General features: G+C 38.1%; 1 protein-coding gene across 2 annotated transcripts in view; it reads right to left on the bottom strand.

Annotated features, from left to right (window-relative positions):
* The window catches only part of CDKAL1 (CDK5 regulatory subunit associated protein 1 like 1), a 447,236-nt gene that overhangs the window by 10,311 nt on the left and 414,464 nt on the right, over nucleotides 1–22,461 (bottom strand). For both annotated transcript variants that reach the window (XM_067290903.1, XM_067290904.1), the window contains 2 exons: nucleotides 19,568–19,651; nucleotides 17,011–17,175 (listed from right to left, as the gene is read on the bottom strand). In XM_067290903.1, coding sequence (XP_067147004.1) covers nucleotides 17,011–17,175; nucleotides 19,568–19,651 — 249 coding nt within the window. The remainder of the gene's footprint in view (nucleotides 1–17,010; nucleotides 17,176–19,567; nucleotides 19,652–22,461) is intronic.

Here is a 22,461-nt window from a genome sequence, read left to right as displayed (position 1 = left end):
TAAATATATTTTCTTAAAGCTAAGCAATGCCCTAATATTTAGTATCCTGACAATTCCTCTTACATTGATTTTCACAGACTTTTCTGCCCACATATAAACAGTTCCAGGTCCTGGTACTGTAGGTCTCACCAAGTGCAGCTGGAATCAGTCTTCAGGAAAAAGGAGTATTTCATGAAAGTCTGACATTTAACAGTTAACAAAGTGTGACTGATCTTGACAAACTTTGTGGGTTCAGTGATAGTACAAAGGTTTTCTTTTCACATTGTCATGGCCTCTTTCCTTTAAGTATACTTACTTGTTTTAGGAGGTCTCCCACAGTGCCAGTTAGCATACTTTGGAGCACCTGAGCGAGTGTCTTGAAATCTGAGTCTCCTTTTTTAATTTCACACTCAGCCAAGTTCAACTGCAGTTAATGGAGGCCCTCTCATGGAAACATCGAACAATGGTTACTTTCTGGGACTAGCAAGCCTAACCGCTCTAAGACAATCTCTGTATCCCAAGTTTCTACAAATGATTCGTCAGCCCTTCTCCACAATAAAGACTGCATGAGAAAAACCCTTCTTGGCTTGCTGTGTATTTTATGCTAGATAATCATGATAGCACCTTGGCGCTATCTTCCTTGCCTAAGACATCAAAGAACAGTAAGTATCCAATCTATAGGCTGTAACGAATATCTACCCTCAGGAGAGTATTTCCATCTTTCAGAGGGTGGTCTGACCAACTTACTTCTGTATCTGTAAAGGATTGAAGTGCATAAGCATGAACTTGCACTCTGTCGTGCTCAAATACTGGCAATATGTATCTCAGCTGAGAGCCTCCAGTGGATGCACTAGATCTCAGTCTTTTCTCACACAGGTTTTACATGGGGTGCTCAGTCAGGTTATAACTGATAGCCCCTAGTATTATTAATTCATGAGCAAAACAGTTTCTCTAGATTTAACCATGAAGTAACAAGCATTAATTCAATTTTTTTCTTCTAGACCTGATTCTCTGCAGTTAGTTTCTCTTCAGTGATGAACAGTCACAGTTTGCTTGAACACATGCTACAAAATGTTCAGTAATTTATAAACATCTAGTCCCAAGCATTTTAAACTGACCACTATCATATTAGTCCATTACATTGACCTTCTAGGGGACACTTTGGACTATCTTCTCTCTCTGTCTCACCTCCATCTGTGAAATGGGAAGACAAAGTTGCATTTCAGGAGGATATTGTGAAAATAAACTTACTACCATTGCTGAAGCACTCAAAAATCCAGTAATGGGAGTCACAGGAAAGGTTAGAAAGAAATGAATAACTCCTTGAAAGTGAGCTTTGAACACTGTGTAGCAAATAAAGCCTGCTATGACAGCTTCTCATTAAATGAATAGTCCCAGTTCTGTGTATAGAAGGAAACAAATTTTTCTCCATGTGTGTGCACGCGCCCATGCATAAGTGTGTGTGTGTGCAAGCGTGTGTTTGAAAATAGTGCATAAGCACATAATTAAAGGGTGAAACATAATATGATTGGCATCTATGTAGAAAAAAAGAACTGAAATTCTTGAATTTCCTTATTTCAGAGTACTCCACTTTACACTCCAAATAATTTGTACACTTATGTATGTGAGAAATACCATTCTTAGTTTCTCCTTGTTATCACATACAACAGGTCTTCAGCGTCATTGCAGTGTCAAACTTTTCTCCATACAGAAAAGAATTCTGGTCTGTAGAACACAACCCATAATATTTTAATACAGCTTTCTTTTCCATTTTGGTGTTTGGTTGTCACGTTAAGCTCTAGGTGAATACAAATATTAACTAGAATTGACTCTAAAACTACTGGTGTCCTGGATTCTATTTCTTTATCTCTGCCCTCCTAATAACTTTTGAGCCTACTCACCCTTTTCAACAACGGGAAGAGCAATCTGATAAGTTTCATAAAAGTCAAAGGCTGGTAGAAGAAAGAGACATAAATCACTGATCCCACTGAGGGAAAATATGAAATATGAACAGACACCTTAACCTTTTTTTTCCCCAGGTATTCCAGTGCAGAGGGATCTGATTGCAGTCTACCATTTTATAGCAATGTAGGATATGAGAGTGATTTTACATATAGGAAACAGTTGCAGAGTTATTTCTTCTACTTTTCAGATTTGCCATGTTAGGCCTAAGTTAAAATGGTATGAGTTTCTACCAATCACAATGTCATTCGTCCTAGGCCACTTCTTTATAAATGAGGAAAAGGTGAGGTTCTTCTGACGGATTCATAACCTTTGAAAAGAACTTCATTCACCTCTAAATCATTTCACCTACTTTTCTGAAACTCACAAGATCTTTCCCAAGATTAGGTAACACTGAAACACATTGCTTTCAGGAAAAGAAATGAAGAGTATCTGAGATAAACACAAATAAAACAGAAGACAACCTGAAAATGGCAAACATATAAAAGATGCCTACAAGGGGGAAACACAAGCCCACAGACTGATAACTGTGAGACTTGATTTAAGCTTTAGGATATTGATGGGTTTGGATTTTAGAATGCTTGATGTCTCCATACTAAAGCTTAGCAGCACTAAAACAGCCTCTTTTTATCACACAAGGTACCCTCCCAAGCATAACTGTATAATTCATTCCTTTCCAGTGATTAAGAGCTACACACCTGGCTTTCCCCTGTGGTCCTAAGACAAAATCGGATTATGCTATGGAATCTTAAGCGCTCCTCACTGAAAAAAAAAATGAACTGATGTTTATTTGGATAAAGATACATGTTGAATAGTTCAAAGAGGAGAAGAATCCCTGTCATTGTAAATACTACTTCCATTCCTTTACCAAATTAAAGTTAGTATATTTAAAAAAACTATCAGTCTCAGGGACAGACTTTCACAGACATCCTTTTTCACAGACATCCTTTATGTAGGATAATTATACTATCGGCATTTATTAAAGATTTTGTATGTATGTGAGGATTGCAAAACAGTTTCCATACAGAGTCAGAGTGACTAAAAATGACTTACAATCACATATGAAATCATGTCAAAACAAGGATGAGGCTAAAAAAACCTCTCTAGTCTTGATAAGCCCCTTTCTTCAGGACCAGAAATCCATCTGATCGATATTATACTTAGGTATTTTTTCCTAGCTGTATCTCTAATCTTTTGACAAAAAGAAGAGATGAAAAGTACTGCCTACATATTTTTGTTCCTACATATTTTTGTTCCACAAATCTGCAAGCAATCTACCACAGCATATATGAAGCTATTAAGAGGATTCCATCAGTTTGAAAACTAAGTAATTTAATTAATAATTGTCATATATAATACTCTTTCAAGGAACCCAAGACTAAAGGAAAAGAATATTAATTTCCATGGGGCCATTCATTTTCCATTTGTTTCAATATTTATCAATCACACATCCACCTCATGTTGTAGTACATGGGTGGACAACCCTTTCTGACAGACCACATTAGTCTACTATAGGCCTTATATTTCTGTGCCTTGCCAATCACATAACCAGACATAAATTCATCATGTGATCAACAGTTAAAAGCTCTCCTTCTCCACACATTGTATATGCTCTCACATGTATGACCCTGTCCAGGTAGCCCTTGGAAAAGAAGGCATTGGACAATGTCTAGTGAGGCCGATGAACTGTTCTGGTTCACCTAATGTAATGACAACATGCTCATGCATCTACGGAGAGGACTTCTTTACAGGCCAAGTTCCAAAAAACAGTGTTTCTACTGGTAAGCCCAGGTAAAAAGGCAAAAAGAAGAGTGTTGAACATGGGAAGAAGTTGATGACACAGTAACATCAACATTCATTATGGCACTTGGAGGTTTATGTAAGTAGAGCGGGAAGCTGGGAAATAACTATTGCTTATGGAATGATGAGCTAGGGAGGTCAAATACGCCCTTCCGGCCCTTAATCGTTCTGTGTGGTTATCATCACCCAAAATAACTATAAGTGTGCATTCCTTTTTAAGAAATGTTTATTACTGAAATTTTCTCAACTTCATGTTCTTATTTTACAAATGACTTGTCAGCCCTTCTCCACAATAAAGATTACATGAGGAAAGCCCATATCATCTCTTGCGTGTCTTGATGGCTCAGATGGCCATGTAGTTCAACTTTGATTTTGACTTTACACTAGTGTATCTTAATTAAAAATTATTTCATGCCAGTGCTTGCGAACTCAACAATAAAAAGCTGAAGCACCACTGAGGTACATAAATGTCGTTCCCTGTAATTCCAAAGTCTCAGGTTTTTGACTGAACCTGGGAAGAAAGAAAAAAGGTTTTCTCAAGATCATAATTTTATTGTTACATTAAACCTGAGCTGTAGTTCCTCTCTCCAGTAAAAGAAATGAAAGAGAAGTAAACAGGCTGAAGTCTTAACATGCTGTGGGCTTAAGTTTCAAACATGGGAAAACTATGTTTGACGCCCTCTGACTCTTCCGGAACCTCAAAAGATGCACCATTTCTGCTGTACCTCTGAGAAGCTGCTTAGAACAAACTCCCAATCAAAATGTGCAATAATTACAAAAAAGCTTTGGTGAAAAAGAAAGGCATAATATCTAAAGGACCATGCAAACAGATAGAATGCTAATTTTACTTTAGTGGGAATGTATACTAGAGTTGGGCTATATATACTAATCATCATGTCACGCCACCATCACAACCTTTCATACTAGACTGACTAGAACTTTCAGTTCAAGATTCTTCCCTCCCAACCCCTCATCAGATAATTATATCAAATCCAGTTATACTTTCTGGATTTTAACTAATAGGAGTTACCTAGCCTGTCATCAGAATAAGTCAGGAAAAATCTTTCTGCATCTTTAAGCAGGGTTCCAACATCTGAGAGAATAAATTAGAGTTATGGGGGGAAAATTTCAAGTCATTTAAATACATAATGAGAGGTAGTCAGAGGAAGGTTATCAAGATTGGTGCACTGTACACTAACCACAAGTAAAGCTGTTCTCTCTAATGAAGTGCTTAAATAATTAGTTACTTTTCTAAATGTTTCTTTAACAGTCTTTGATAAAACCCACAGAACAGCTTACTTTGGAACTTATTACGAACAAGAACTGAACCTGAAGTTAAATAAATCTAAGTGTCAGGTCTCATGAAAACCTCCAATACAATAGGCAATGAGCCAAGCTTCTTAGAGGTAGAACATAAACTTTTGAAGCAATTATCCCCACTTGAAGTTTGAGAAGGATTCTTTGAAAATATCTTTGATTCAGGGAACGATTGTACTAAAAGGGCAAGGATTTATTTCTGCTGTCCAGTAAACCTGCAACAACATGCTTTAATGCCTGATGGCATGATCAGAACTGATCTGATTACACGACAAAGTATCTAGAGTGAATGTTAAACTTGATATGGTACACAGCATGTATAAATACAAAATTACTGTACGTAACCTTTCACGAAGCACTGGTTTACTAAGTTTGCTTAGATATGACATCTTCCTGTGGACTGTATTGAAGCATATGGTTATTCTATTATATTCAACAGGGTCACATTAAGCTCTTTGGATATTCTAGCACAAATAGCAGTATATTTTTGCTGGACTAGATTTAAGGATCTAAATTTCACTGCCACTACACTGAACTATGGCATTTTGATGGTCCTGATATTTTTAAGATACACTTCTCTGGTGTAACCATGAAACAACAACTCATCCTTATTAGCCAAGGGCAGCCTTGGCTGCAGTGACCATGAGATGGTGGAGTTCAGGATCCTGCGAGGAGGAGGCAGGGCACTAAGTAGGATCGCAACCCTGGACTTCAGGAGAGCAAACTTTGTCCTCTTCAGGGACCTACTTGGAGGAATCCCATGGGTTAGGGCCCTAGAAGGAAGGGGCGTTCAAGAGAGCTGCTTAATATTCAAACATCACTTCCTCCAGGCTCAAGAGCGGTGCATCCCTATGAGTAGGAAGTCAAGCAAAGGAGGCAGGAGACCTGCATGGATGAGCAAGGAGCTCCTGGCAAAACTCAACCAGAAGAAGGAAGTATACAGAAAGTGGAAAGAGGGACAGGCCACTTGGGAGGAATACAGGAACAGTGTCAGAGTATGCAGGGATGTGACGAGGAAGGCTAAGGCCCGTTTGGAATTAAATCTGGCAAGGGATGTCAAGGACAGCAAGAAGGGCTTCTTCAAATACATCAGTAGCAAGAGGAAGACTAGGGAAAATGTGGGCCCTTTGCTGAATGGGGTGGGTGCCCTGGTGACGAAGGATGCAGAGAAGGCAGAGTTACTGAATGCCTTCTTTGCTTCAGTCTTTACTGCTCAGGCCAGCCCTCAGGAACCCCAGACCCTGGAGACAAGAGAGAAAGTCTGGAGAAAGGAATTCTTTCCCTTGGTCGAGGAGGATCGGGTTAGAGATCATTTAAGCAAACTTGACACCCACAAATCCATGGCCCCTGATGGGATGCACCCACGAGTGCTGAAGGAGCTGGCGGATGTCATTGCTAAGCCACTCTCCATCATCTTTGAAAGGTCATGGAGAACAGGAGAGGTGCCCGAGGACTGGAAGAAAGCCAGTGTCACCCCAGTCTTCAAAAAGGGCAAGAAGGAGGACCCAGGGAACTACAGGCCAGTCAGCCTCACCTCCATCCCTGGAAAGGTGATGGAGCAGCTCATCCTGGAGGCCATCTCCAAGCATGTGGAGGACAAGAAGGTGATCAGGAGTAGTCAGCATGGCTTCACCAAGGGGAAATCATGCCTAACCAATCTGATAGCCTTCTCTGATGGAATGACTGGCTGGGTAGATGAGGGGAGAGCAGTGGATGTTGTCTCCCTTGACTTCAGCAAGGCTTTTGACACTGTCTCCCATAGCATCCTCATAGACAAGCTCAGGAAGTGTGGGTTAGATGAGTGGACAGTGAGGTGGACTGAGAACTGGCTGAATGGCAGAGCTCAGAGAGTTGTGATCAGCGGCGCAAAGTCTAGTTGGAGGCCTGTAGCTAGCGGTGTCCCCCAGGGGTCAGTCCTAGGCCCAGTCTTGTTCAGCTTCTTCATCAGTGACCTGGATGAAGGGACAGAGTGCACCCTCAGCAAGTTTGCTGACGATACAAAACTGGGAGGAGTGGCCGATACGCCAGAGGGCTGTGCTGCCATTCAGAGAGACCTGGACAGGCTGGAGAGGTGGGCGGAGAGGAACCTCATGAAGTTCAACAAAGGCAAGTGCAGGGTCCTGCACCTGGGGAGGAATAACCCCCTGCACCAGTACAGGCTGGGGGTTGACTTGCTGGAAAGCAGCTCTGCCGAGAAGGACCTGGGAGTGCTGGTGGACACCAAGTTAAGCATGAGGCAGCAATGTGCCCTTGTGGCCAAGAAGGCCAATGGTGTCCTGGGCTGCATCAGGAAGAGTGTTGCCAGCAGGTCGAGGGAGGTGATCCTCCCCCTCTACTCAGCCCTGCTGAGGCCACATCTGGAGTACTGTGTCCAGTTCTGGGCTCCCCAGTACAAGAGGGATGTGGCACTACTGGAGCAAGTCCAGCGAAGGGCCACAAAGATGATTAGGGGACTGGAGCATCTCTCTTATGAGGAAAGACTGAGAGAGCTGGGCCTGTTCAGCCTAGAGAAGAGAAGGCTGAGAGGGGATCTTATCAACATGTACAAGTATCTGAAGGGAGGGTGTCGAGAGGATGGGACCAGACTCTTTTCAGTGGTGCCCAGTGACAGGACGCGAGGCAACGGGCACAAACTGAAACACAGACACTTCCATCTGAACATGAGGAAAAACTTTTTCACTGTGAGGGTGACAGAGCACTGGCACAGGTTGCCCAGAGAGGCTGTGGAGTCTCCTTCTCTGGAGATATTCAAAACCTGCCTGGACGTGATTCTGTGCAATGTGCTCTAGGTGACCCTGCTTGAGCAGGGGGGTTGGACTAGATGATCTCCAGAGATCCCTTCCAACCTCAGCCATTCTGTGATTCTGTGATTCGACTGTAATTTGATTTTAGTTATCAAAGATACAGCCATTGTAAATTTGCCTTTGAATTTTTATATGCAGACATAAATGTGAACAAAATGCCGAGGATTACTGTATTCATATTTTAAAATAATTTTATCTAAAACTGCTACAGCTTAAAAATCCATTTTTTTTTCTACTGAAAAGGCTACTTTTCCTTTTTCTTTATCTTATTACCATTGACACCCGAAAAAATCTCAACTCTGATGTTACAGGCAACAATATTCAAAACATAAATATAAATCACTATATACAAATACTATCAAAGTCTGAGTGGGAGAATCTATGATTATGAATGGATCTCAGTATTCTACTACAACTCACAATTAATCCTAATATTACAGGATCAGATCAACAGTATTTTAATAGCTTTGTAACAGTGAAAAATGTCAGTGGCAAAATACATTCATATATATCATAGTAAATGCTGCTTATCATAAAAAGAATCAACTGAGAATCTAATAAAACTTTTTGAAGGCATAATAGTACTAAAGAACATCCTAACTTGCTTTAACATGATTTGCTGAGTTCTTTGAAGTTAGATACACTTTTTCCAACAGCTTTAAGTTAAAAAATGCGCTCACTCAACGGTTCTGGCAACAAATGCAGTTTCAAAAGGCAGAAGTTCAACATTCCAATAACTTGTATGAATACAACCAAATTTACTTGAATCTACTTCTAATCTTTTGTTTGGTGATGGAGAAAGCTGTATAACCCTTCCAAACCCGCTCCATCTCAACAGCTCCATGTGCCTTTTTCATGCTGCCCTACTTAAGTATTCATGTAGAACGACAACCAGGGTTACAGCTTTGATAGAGGAGAACCAGGTAGAAAAATCATGCATCCCATAATTCCCCTTCTTAAGGCAATGAAGACACATAAATGTCCTGTGCTTCTGATTGTATGTTTGCTTGCAGGGAAGGGAAGGGAAGGGAGAGAAAGGGAGGGATAGGAGAGAGCAACACTGTCTACATGAGCTTTCCCTGGTGATTAAAGAGTAGTAATGAAAAGAAAAGGGATCACTAAACAATACAAGCTATCTATCTTTGTCTCACCCTGGCATTAATCCCCACTGGAGAGGTATAGAAGTCAAATCTACACTGACTTGCTGGCGTGATCAGTTGGAAATAAATGACCTTCAAAAGGAGAGATTTAGAAAATTAGTGGCTGTTATATTTTTATTTTTCTTTCTGAAGAGCAATTGACACTTAGTGAATTTATAAAATGCCATATTGAACAGTAAAGTGTTAGTAAAAAACAAATGCCTTTTGATCCTCTCCAAAGAATCTGCTGGTTAAAACTCAGATTACAAAGAAAAAACTATTTTAGAAAGAATTCCTGAATATTACAGGGAGTGTCAGGTAGTTGTTAAAATCACCATGGAGACGCACTTCCAATTTTTCTCTGTATTAAGGGAGAGCAGATCCTGTGTTTTCATCTGTAAGGTCACAGTGTAGCAGGAGCAGGTCAAGCATTAGAAATAACACAGAAAAATGGCAAAACTGTTTAGCACTTGGAGTTCTACTTCTGGAGGCAGGAGGGGTGGAACACTGTTCTGTTTAATCTCTCAGTCTCCAGAAAATGATTTACAGTTGAATCATCACAGTCATTATTATTTCTATTTATTGCAAACACTGCACAGGATTAGCATAATTATGTAATTTAAAGTGATTAGACACTGACATTCAGCCAAATAACGTCCTTTGAGGAAATGGAAAGTAAATAAACTAGAGTTCATATCTTTCTACCTGAAATGGACTTAAGAGCACAATTGTTTGAAAAATGACTACGTAAAACCTGTAAAATCAGCTGAGATTTGATCACTGTAGCTGAAATTCAGCGCTACCAAAGGGAAGGGGCAGAAAGACTACATCCCGTATAAATCAAAGACCGCAGAACAAAACTACTTGGTAAAGGCATCTTGTGCTGGGACTGGATGCATTCATCTTATTTTGCTGCCTTAAATCATCTGTATTTATTTTACCCCTCTATGCACTGCAGGGAATTGTTCTGGATTGGTGAGCTGTACTCCATTTCAGTTTGCTTGTCATCCAGGTAATTGCTGGCTAAATTATCAGATCCATAGAACTACAGAAAATAGGGCTGGAAACAAACTTGAGAGGTCACCTAGCCCATACCCAAGGCTCAAAGCAGATAACCTATATCTAAAGCTTTTCTCACAGATATTTGCCAAGCACTTTCTTAAAGAACAGCATTGATAACAGTTCCACAACCACCACAGGCAATGTAATCCAGCGCTTACCTAAACTCAGCAAGAAAACTCCATTCTGCCAGTAAGAAAGAATGTTGCCTGAATTTCAGATCCTAGACTGAGTAATCCTGGGCTTTCAAGTAGAACAAAATCTCAAATCAACTCAAATTCTCAAATACATAGAGCCAACTTATAACACAGACAATGTGTAGAACATGAAAATCAATATATAAGGAACAGCACATTACAAATTTTTGTCATTTTTTTCAGGGAAAAGCAACACTTTTAAAGGTCCTTTTTAAAAGCAACCATAAATGGCTTTGGGCTCCACCATTAAGAAGGAAATTTCCCTTTTCTTACATTAACTTTATAGTGACCTCAGTGAAATAACTGAAGAAAACATGAGAAAAATGATTCATTAATAAGAATTTAACACCATCTTATATGACCTCTATTTACAACCAGCAGGGAACAAGAGTAACACCTTGAACAAAGCTGATTAATACACGTAAAAGCAGTAACCAGTTGCATGCCTTGTACTACAATCAGTTGCTTTGGAGAAAGACGGAGAGAGAACAACTGAGCCAACAAAAAATGTGCTTCTACATCAAATAATGCAAAAGCACTAAATATTGCACCATATTTTCATGAAATACGGTATCACCTCAAAAACTACCATTTTACATAGAAAATGTTATTTCATACTAACTTAAATAGAAAATTCCCCACGTATTTCTCAAACTGCCCCTTCTTGGACATTGTGATGTAAAAGCTTGGCAAAGTAGCATTCTAACAGGGGTAAATGGTGTGTTTTATTTTACTTTATTTCCTTTTTCTACTTTGTAAATTCCTATCTTTCATTAGCATTTCTCATACCTTCTGTAATCCCATTTCCAGAATATTATGACAGATTCCTGTCCTTGCACCTCTATGACATTTTTGATCCATAATTTGCTTCTTCATTATCTTTTTTTCCTAAATCATTAATCTCTAGTTCTTGTTCAGGATCCAAGTCTTCAACCACTTTGAAACACTGGCTTATTTAAAGTTTGTGCTTAATAATTATTTCAGTTCTACACACACCTTCCATATATCTTTCCAAGTCCTTGAAGGAAGTTTCCAATACAGAGATCTTAATTCTGCTATGATTTCTTTCATTTCTGTTCCAACAGAAGATATGTTCTTCTCCCTTCTCCATTTTACTTTGCCTGCAAGTGAAGCATTCTTTCTTCCTAAGATCAGAGAGTTCCCTTTAAGCTATGCTTTGTTGATTCTTCTTTCCAGCAGCCTATAAAGAAGTGTTTGATGTATGTAGCTTTCCTGTTTCCTAACATCAGAAAAAAGGCTGGGTAAAGTTTAGAGGTCATCTTTTGTTCATGTAACTAGAAAATACTTGCAGCTAACTGGGAGACTGGGAATATCAAGAGTCTTCAGGAGTATCCAGAAGTACAATGCTACAAGAACCTACTGGAGGAAAAAAAAAAAAGAAGGAAGAATGGAGAGAAAAAGCAACAATAATGCTTGCTACCTGAAAATCAGTGGCTCACTCTTCATTTCCTCTTAGGATCCCAACAATGTGAACCACCCTAATGGGCTAACTATGCATATTCCTATGGCCAGGGAGTCTATATGTGGACCAAGATCCCAGAATCACAAGAGGAGAGATACTGCAAATGGGGACTGCCAGCAGTACTAGTTCAGGCAGAAAATGTTAACATGGAGTATACCACAGAAAACAGTTGAAAAGAGGTAATTGAGAGAAAGATGTGCCTATATTTGTTTCAAAAGAAAGCCAGTCATAGATGTATTAAGGAAATAGGAATTATAAACATAAAATAAGCATGAACATATAATTAAATAACCAGTTAAAATGATTTTTTGTTGCCTGAGTTTTCTATCTGATTAAAATTTCCCACCAAAGGCTCCCAGGCTTATAGAGCTTTGATTTTGGCAATGCATTACAATTTTGGCAGCTAGCCAGCCTTTTATTTTTTTCCCTCAGTCCTTAGTCTCTTCTTTATACATTTCTCATCTTGCAATATAATTATTTTACTTCTTATTTTACTCTATTTCAGTTTCTAACAACAGATCATGCTACTTTCTTTGAATGATTAGGTTTGGGTAATCACTTCTGTGAGAGGACATATTTATTAGGTATTTTACATTTTGCTGCTGAGAAATTCTAAAGATCCCTACATAAGGCCAAATAAAACTAATAAAAATAAACAAAATGTTATTTTAAAATTAAATTACATTCAGACCACTGACATATAGTGTTGATATTTTCAAAAATATTTATTATGCAGTTATAATGAATTCAGTACTCTGTGCATTGCACACCCACCTCCAAAATTTCAAGAACTAGTTTACCTAAGCATTTCAGGACATAGCAGACATGCTAAAATGCTTTACTGAATCTTAAAATGCTTAAGTAGCTCCTTAATGCTTTGTCAAATCCTAGCCTATCTCCATGAAAGGATATTATATCTGCAGCATTGACATTGTATCTTTGTTTTCTGAGCATCTTAGTAGAACTAACTCTTAATCAAAGGCTTGAGATATTTATTTACTGTTATTTTTAATTGCAGGTACTAATTCACGATGCATTTGTTTTGTCGGAATGACCATTTTTAATGTCTGTCAACACTTAATGTCTGTCAACACTTAATGTCTGTCAACACTGTCAATAACGCCCAGCCCAAATTCTGTTAGATTCACTAGAACTAAATACAGAAACACCCTTACGCATGGGCTCATGTTTTATTGATTTCAGTTTTCACCTAAACCTGACATGACAAAGTGTAAATGTCCAATCTTGCTTTACACCCTCTAAACATTGTTCTATTGCTGAATCAGCAACTGCACATTTTAAACCCAAAGAAATCTAAATACAGCAGATTGAAATTTCTGAGTTGACTGAAACTTCTAAATGTATTTGCCCAAAAAACTAATCCTCCTGGAAAATTGTGCAATGTAAGACATGGTTCACTTTTGAGTGGCTTCTATCAAAAATTCATGTTGAAGTAAAAAGTTAATCCTGGTAAACAGCTGTGCTTAGCATTTTAATACATAGTATGTCCACTGCAATCAGTAAGTCTGATCATTTTGCCTGCTTTTTAAGCTGAGCCACTGATTCAAACATTCCTCCTCCCTTCCTGTTGCAGTTTTTGGATTCTGCCACAGAGCCTGATTTTATAGCATTCCAGGACCTTTTTCTAAGCCTGTCTACTTACTTATGCTCTTTTTCTTGGATAATATAGTAACTACAAGGAAATTAATAGGCATTAATGTATGTACATTAGGTGTGGTCTTCATATATTGAAAAAGTATGATAAAAGGACAAGGTAGAAAAATTTTTGAAATAATTTTATCAATATTTGCTTCTGCTTTGGCACAGATATAGAATGCATGAATGTTTTATGGAATTTGTAAAATATTTAATGATTCTTTGTGTGACATTCTGCATTCTTTTTTTTTCCAATCCAATGTGTTGATTCCAGCTGGTGACCAATTTATCCTATTTCTTGGGGCCAATTTGCTACCCCAGCCACAGAGTCAAAAAAGGATAAGAAAAACTACAATTTTCCCTTCAGACACACCGTATGACTTTGGTGCTTTCAAAGAACTGGTTAGAAAAAGTTACCAAGGGACATGTAGCAGGTGGGAGGGAAAATACACAATTTCAGAAAGTCAGATAAACTCTGATCCTTCTGAGGTGTTCCTCATCACAACATTTATATAAGTTTCTTTCTTTCTTAGAGTGGTTTTGTGACTTGCTTTGACAGCTTCATATTATGGTGTTTTCAGTTTTTAAAACTTTATTTTTTTAATCATATGATTAATTTCATTTAAAACTGTAAAGTTTTGGAAGATTTCATTCTTCCCATGAAAATTCCTCAGAGAGAAGTACACTTGTGACTTGTTTTGAAACACATCTTTTAATGACTCCTGGGCAAGTTAATGAAAGTACTGATAATAATAGCAAGTGATGCCTAGGATACACAGACATAGCATCTTTTTAACTGCTGCAGACTGTCTAAAACCACATTACAGCCCTAATTCAGCACTCTATCTCTTTTCCTCATAGCACTTATGTATATGCTGAACTGTAAGGTGCGTGCTACAGCCCCAGCAATGTACATAGTCATTAGGAAAGAGCTATGTGCCTTGTTGACTGGGAGTGGACTGAAGCACAGAAATGTTTTACTGCAGTGCAGCCCATTATCACATGCTTTGCTCTAGATTACCTCAGTCTCAGTTTAAATTCACATGCTTCTTTGAACTAGCTCTCATCAGGGAACACCAAATACAAAGAAGTTAAGAGGAATTTGTAGCATGCAGGGTGAGACCAGCGGTCCAGCACTCCCTGGGTGCAATGGATAGCATGTCCGCTGCAGGTGCTGGTTGGTGCCTAAAAGAGTTTCTGCTGAGAGGACAGCCATGCTGCACAACAGAAATGTGTCTCGTCTTAGAAGAACCAGCTGGCAGTCGGCTACCCACTATTTTAATACTTGGAATGTAAATTAGGCCCTGATTCTTGCTCATTTGTGTGTAAAGTGGGAAGGAGAGAGTGAAGGCCACGTGCTTTCATTTCTTGCTTTTGTATGCTGTTTTAGGTAACTCTTCCTCCTCTGCACTCTATAGTTAGATAGCTTGACTCAACAGAAAAGCTAATCAAAGGTTTTAGTTCTGTATGCTGCCCTTTTAAAAAACACTTGGAGCGCCCTGAGATCTTGTTGAAGATCCAAGATCTTTGGGACTTTGGTGGCAGTATCTAAATTCACATGCTCTAAGTTGTTTCATTCTTCTTCCCCTGCAACCCGCCAAGTGTGCACATAACAAGCTATATAAAGGGGCATATGATGTGTCGTCCCTGTCCCTATCTTTACTTGAAATGGATTCACCCACCATGGTTTTAACATGAAACTTGTGCACAAACATTTTAGCTGGGAATTAGATGTCTCAAGCTCATCTAGCAGGAAACATCTCCCAGAGCTCCAATCATAAAAAACAACAGAAAGAGCATCTTTCACTCAGGTAAAATCAATAGTGACTTTTGTGACAAAATGCCACAGTTTTTTCCCAGGCACATAAATACCTTTAAGTTCCCGATTTGCCACCTACATATCATTTGTCAGGAGGAACCTCCCACTAACAACTGCAGTTCATGTTACATGCATTGTACAGTGACTGACCATGATTAAAAGCATTTAGTTGTAGCTTCATAATATAGAAGACGTTCCATTTACTGAACTGTTGAGACTGTAGTTTTTTTCCAGAAAATGAAAGTTCCTAACATGTCCAGTGGACAAAACATAAATAAGATACTCCCTAGAAGGAGTATCGGCAGCCCCTGAAATTCTGAAAAGCAATTTGCCATATCATTCCCTTGCTATACCCTTTTATTTGGGCATTCCCGATGGTTGGTTACATCTAGTCAAAGGGCAGGAGCAGAATTCTACAGCTTACATGCATCTCTGTATTTTCTTATGGAAATAATCAGTCATCTTGGTCATCATTTTATCTCTCATTTTTAACATGCAAAATTTCAGTCAGCTTTCTGCTTGCTCGTTCCCATGCTACAAGCTTCTGGCAGCACGTACTCCGTTCAATGACAGACTTGGTTCTGTTCCAGTGGATTATTAAAAAAAATGTTCTGATGAAAAAAGCAGCTGTGTTTAAATAGCTACAAAGTCCAATCAGGCAATTTAAGGTTTTTGGCTGTTTTTTCCTCTTACAGTCCCTTATCAGGCAAATATACACATACACACAGACACTCTTCAAAGCCGAGTTTAGCAATGTGTTGTTGCTTACGTTTCATGATCTGCCAGACACATTACTGTAGGTGCATTATTGTTGCTCTGTGTTTCCATAGCCAGTCTTATTCAAGATACCAAATAGCTTAACTTTAACACTAGTCCCATAAGTTACACATTAATTATTTATTTTCAATATGACCACCTATAACTTTAACAAAGATTTTTTTTTAATACTTGTCAACAATTTGCTGTAAAAAAAGCAAGGTGACTTATAAACTGTCAGTTATCTTTCTTCTATGTGCTAAATTATTGCTATGTATTTTTGGAGCTCCTAACAACAGTACTGGAGAAAGGACATCAAATGATGCTTAGAAATGTGATATGCATTTTCATTACACACTCCATCAGTTTTTACAACTAGAGCTCCATGAAATGTATGAGAATACTTGGCTAACAGCCATATCTACTGAGGTGTAAAATAAGGATCAGATACCTTTTAAAAGGAGTTTCTTTTTCTTTACATGACTAAATCAGATGTTGATCTTCTATCAAAATATACTGAAAATATTCAATACATCTACCCATCAATGAATTTTGAACCTCTGGACCCAATTTTGAACTGTCTTAACAGACATGCAATCAATGAATATTTTTTAAAACAGCTTTGTAAAAGAAAACAAGCAAACAGATTCATCCTTACACTAAACTAGGGCTGAAATACATTGAATGATATGATTTCTGGTGTTAAATCTTTTAAATCTTTTCCCTTCTAATAAGTTCTTTCCGGATCTCACACCTGGAACAAGAAACAAGCTAATTATTGCCTTTACAGTCAGCAAAGTAAAGCTACAGGCATCAGCAAAAAAAAAAAAAAAAAAAAAAAAAAGCCCCCCCCCAAACAAAAAACAAACAAAAAAAACCCCCTTTAAATTCAGATTTCAGTCTGTCAGAAAAGATTAAAGTTTCATGCACACATGAAAGGAAAACTATAAAATGATAACAGATACATAGCCTGGAATCATTATGCTTGAACAGCTGCTCTTCTACTAGTGTATTAAAGCAGAAAATGTCTTTTACTCACCTCTGTTAAACCAGAAACTTCTCCTTTTGCTAATGGTCTGGTGATGGACGCAGTGTAAACTCTGGCATCTGACACTGGTTGCCCCTTCATAAAATGTTTACCAGCTTCATAAATATTCACTTCTACCATCTTACCCATTAACAGAGGATCCTTTGGCACGAGAACCTTTCAAATAAAGACAAAGACATAGTTACTGAATATCATAGAAGACATCAGTGTCTCCAGCAAACCAGTGGCTCTCCAGTTTCACCTATAGCAGGCGTTAGGTGTCCCACTTGGAGGAAATCATCACGAAGAACTTCAACAGTTTTTTCCTGAAGTCTCAAGGTGGTCATAACTGTAGGAGTTTCCAGATTCTAGGCTTCTGCTGAGCTTCCTAACAATCTTTTAAGACAAGGAGACATCTTGGGCTTTTAGAGATGAGAAATCTGAGGCTAACTGGAACTAAGTGGCAAACATAAAGCCATGATCCTAATGCTGAGTTAGGATTACAGTGCAACTAGATCACAGTTCTTTCCATATAGATCTCTTTGGGCAAATTTAAATTAGGGAAATTAGGTAATTAACTATCACTAGGCCTGCGATCTCTGTAAATCTTGGTATCCCCATATTTGAAATGTCAGTAACAGTATTAAATATAAATCCCCAGGGACACAGATGCAGATAAATGATTACTACTTCAGAAGAAGACAGAAATTAAGTGAAAATATCTGGGAGGTACTGTAAACAACCAAGCAGCCAGGTTCAGCCCACATTCAAACATTTTTGTGATATAAGCATTTGTTAGGGGGGAAAAAAAAAGCCATACTACTAAGAAATTAAGTTTTGTCAAGAAAACCCCCAATCTCGACTGTTGATCTGACAAAGTATTCTTTGGTCAGTGTAGACTGCTCTGTTCAATGAACTAGTTTAAACTATATCACCAAAACCTCTGACAAATTTAAGTTGCATTTCTGCCAGGAAGTCTGCCAATGTAGCTCTACTGGTATGGCTTTACTGGAAAACCTTTTAAATACAGAAAAGCTTCAGTGAAGAGAGAATATTGAGTTAACAGAACATGACATCAGGACTTCGAACTTCAGTTTCTAAAGTATAATACAATATTTAGTCACTCAAGAGTGGTTTTAAATCTACTGTCATTACATTTACTAATATTAAAGTCAGTCACTTAGCACCCAGTCTTGTGCTTACCTGGGTGAGCAGTAGGATATTACCCTTGTCAAACATGTCACTTATAGGATTTATGGAAAAGATAAGCATTTTGATAGTGGAAAGTATTTTTTCCATCACAAAATCTAAAATTCCCACCAAAGTTGTTATTTGTATCTAGTGTAGTCTTTACCAGTCCCAGTCAGGAGCTGTATTAGGTGCTACAGAAATACATCATGAAATATCAACACTTTATCACATACTGCCTTTTGTTTAATGAAAGAGAGTTTCATGAAACAACCATTAACACCAAAAAGCCCCAAGCAAATTCTTTTTAATTGCTATATGGTAAACCATGTTCTTCAAATCTGAACGATAAACTACAAAAGCAAGAAACAGTGATATACAAGACTTAAACAGAGGAAACAAGTAATTAGTGAACTAGATTTCCAAAAGAAACAGGTATTTCAAAAGCAGTAATATTACTTAACACTAAGCAAAAAAAATTAAATAAACGCTTTAACATAATATGGGAGTAAAATAAAGTACTGTTTTTTGACTATACAAGCAGAGTCATTATCAGCAGCCTATCATGATGGGACAACTGAATAACTAAACATAGCAAAACCAGAGTCAACTGTAGGCAGCTCAGGGCAAGAAAATGAAGAACAAGCCAATTGCAAAACCAGAATGAAATACAGATGATTCAGAGAAGCTAGTTTTATTGGCTTTCAGCAAATCATCTGCTTTTGAGTAAAAATAATGGTTTTGTGAAATAGATCCTGTACTTCCATCCTAGCTCATAAAGATTATGTTTCTGCGTGAAAAGAATCATTTATAGAAAGTACTTAGGAGGAAATACAACATATCGGACTGAAGCATTAATCTAAACAAGAGAAGCCTTTCTTTTCCACCAAGATCTTTTCTGACCTTTCCCATTGTTTGAAATTAAATTTTTGGCAAATTGCATTGCCTGAAAGGATTTTCTGAAAGATGTATGGAAATTATCAAGATTAAACTATTAAGAAAACAATGTTTCTGAGACTTCACAAATTAAAATTTCTGCAATAATGAACAGCTTTTTAAACCATCTGAATAATGTTCTCATTTGTGAGATTTTGCATTTGAACTAAAAGCCACATGTATCCTCCACATGCTATATATCCAAAGAGTTACTGCATACTTCTTAACATGTTTCAGGTAAATTATATTTACAACTCAATATTTTGAAATTTACAACCCAGAAAGGCACAAAATTTCTCACAAATAAGTCCAGATGGTCACACCTTTCCTGGAAAGGGTGCTTTTTTCTCTCTACTTGTCTTTGCACTGTGGCACGCTGTGTTGCTGAGATTATCAGAAAGCAAAGATAGAGCAAAAAGATGTTATTTTGTTTATTTTACAGTACCTGCTCATAGAACCGATTGTGAGCGACATAGTAATTGGAATCAAAGGATTCTTCTGTTACGAGAACCCTCTGCCTCTCACCAATCTGGAAAATACAAGATAAGAGAGATGACTGAGAAAACAAAACCCACAAATCACATTCTTAAGAGAACTGCAACCGTAAACAAACACACTTAGCAGAAGTAAACAAATTCTCTTAGGAAATTCAGTGTCAGCAAGGAAGCGGGGTGGAGAAAGCCTTAATTCTGTCTAAAATTGACAGGATGAGAGATCACGATTAAGGGTTAGAACTGCAGTACTGTATTGGCTTAACATGGAAAGCCAGTTCAGACCTGTAAACTGATTTTTATTAACACAATAACAGAAATAAAAATGTTAGATGTGCATGTGATCCATCACTGCTTCATCTAGTTAATCAAAAATATCCCCTTCAGCATCAAATTCTGCAACAAGTCATAGTATAGGTTTAAAAAAAAAATCCCACACACATGACAAATAAAACAACACGAAGCAGGTCACTGTAACACTGCAGAACTCCTAGACACCACCAAGCTAATCCACTTGAGCTTTTTTTTCCTAAAGACACAATTACTATGTACTATGATAGGGCATCTTTTTATCCCGTCTTAGCGATATCACTAGGCTGTATGTACTCATGACATCACATTAATATCCATGATAGCACAATCAACACAGAAATTTCCATTGTATATTAAAAAGACTCAGTGAAGAAGTAACTTTTTAACAGCTCACAGACACAATAATATTAAGCTACAGTATATTATTTATATGTCCCAACTTCTACATACAGTAACACAGTTCAAAGAAGGCATCAATTGTATTTTACAATTCTGTCAAATGAAAGATCACATGGAAAACCAGTTCCAGTTAGTTGCCATGTAGGTATAAATCAGGATCTGGCTCTCTGCAAAGTTCAAAATCATCTGCACAACACCTTTTATTTCATCCATTACTGAGCTGTATAATGAAGCTTAGCTCTGGATTTCTGTAAAGCTTGAAGGGATATTTAGCTCATATTTTCACTCTGAGCTCATCTCCAGTTGCTTCATCTAAACGTACCCTGGATTTTTTCCAAGCTATTTGAAAATGTATTCTTCAAATTACAACTGTCTAGCAAGCTAAATTGACTTCCTGCTTTTATTACTGTCACTATTTCAAGAATCAACAACATGTTTTCATATTTTACTCTAAACTTTCGATATCCATGAGCAAAAATTGAAGTCAAGGCCCCTCATGGAAAGACTTCCTCCACATCCTAGTGGTGGCTGTTATGCAGAAGATTTGAGGCCTCTATCATAAAGTCCTTGTGAGCTAGCAAGAAGATGCAGATTAGATAATGATGTCTTGAGTCTTCAACGAACAAGCAGTAAAAGTAACATATAAGTTTTTTACGATTTTCTCTGACAATTAATGACAAAAGGAAAAACAGGTAGAAATTAAGACAGTGATATCATGTGGAACACCTCATACCTCCCCTCCCTATCCACACACCTGGGATCTTCCCAAAGAAAACCCTGGAGAATGGGGGGCATGGTGAGCACCCAGGTTCTCTCCCAAACTGCAGTTACAGTATATTCCCTGGGACCACAACTGTGGGGTACACAGCAGAAGGGGCACAAGCCCTGAGTCACAGACCTAGTGACAGAATCCTCACAGCAGAAAAGATATATATATTTTTGTGCACTTCTAAAAGGTGTTTAAGAGCTGTTTATAGCATATTTAAAATATATATCAATGTTTCTCTGGGAAGTCTGTAATTACAAATAACACATACCATATATTCAGGTTTTAGTAATCTAAATCCAGTGTAACCATTTACCATTCTCCTAAATGCTAAGGTAATTTTTTCTTTCAAGAAACAGGTATTCAGTTCAAATCCCCAGAGGAGTTTTGCAAATGCATGTCAAGAGGGTACTGGAAATAACTACGCCGGTAATAAGATTACAGGGAACATTTCCCCTGAATGGAGAGGCTTTGTTTTTTCTGTGATATTTCAGGCCATAGCTTTTAAAATCACAACCCAGTATGGCATTATAGTGCTACAACAGGAAGTCTGAGATGTCGTGCAATGTTGTGAAAAAGAGGAGGAGGAAATGTTAGTTCAGCAATACTCAGCCTTGGGGAAACACACTACCACTGTCTAGTATTGAAAACCACCAAAACCAACCAGCCAGTCATGTCTCACATTATTTATCGATATCGTAACTTAACAAAACCAGTGGAAAGCAATACTAGGTCTGTAAGTTGTCCACAGTTGTCTTGCGGTTCCCTGGTTCTCTCTGGTCATAATATTCTCCCTTCTGCCTCCATCCTCTCTATGAATCCCACCTGTGAGATATTCCAAGCTACACGTGTTATCTTCATACTTTCAGATGACAGTGGCAAGTATGTTATGCAAAAAAAAAAGAAAAAAATTCAAAGGGAAGAAGAAAAGAATACCTGTGTTTGATCATTTGATACATGCAGTGGTCTCTTCAGATGCACATTGCCAATTTTTCTGATCTCTGCTTCCATGAGTGCCAGGAGCATAGATGGGTCTCTATGTCCCAACAGGCTCCACAGAGAACTTTTGTGCTCAGAATTTCTTGGGAACTGGCAGAAATCAGGAGGAATGAATTCACCACATAGCAGCAAGCTTGGGGCACTAAGATCAAGTGCAAGAAGTACGAAGGAGCAGAACAGCCTATTCCCGTTTACAACACATACACACTCACACCCACTCACAAGAAAACAATACTGCCTACTATGATGAACGCAGGTAACCTGACGTTGTTCATTTGCTCAAGTTACTGGGTTTGTAACATTGGCCAAGGCTGACCTCACGGAGAAAGACAGTATTCAGATATTTGCGGACTCTTTTACCATAACGACAGA

Source organism: Apteryx mantelli, chromosome 2 (assembly GCF_036417845.1).
Source record: "Apteryx mantelli isolate bAptMan1 chromosome 2, bAptMan1.hap1, whole genome shotgun sequence".
NCBI classification, from domain to species: Eukaryota; Metazoa; Chordata; class Aves; order Apterygiformes; family Apterygidae; genus Apteryx; species Apteryx mantelli.
Note: the sequence above shows the minus strand (reverse complement) of the source record. Positions and strands in the feature narration are given on the sequence as shown.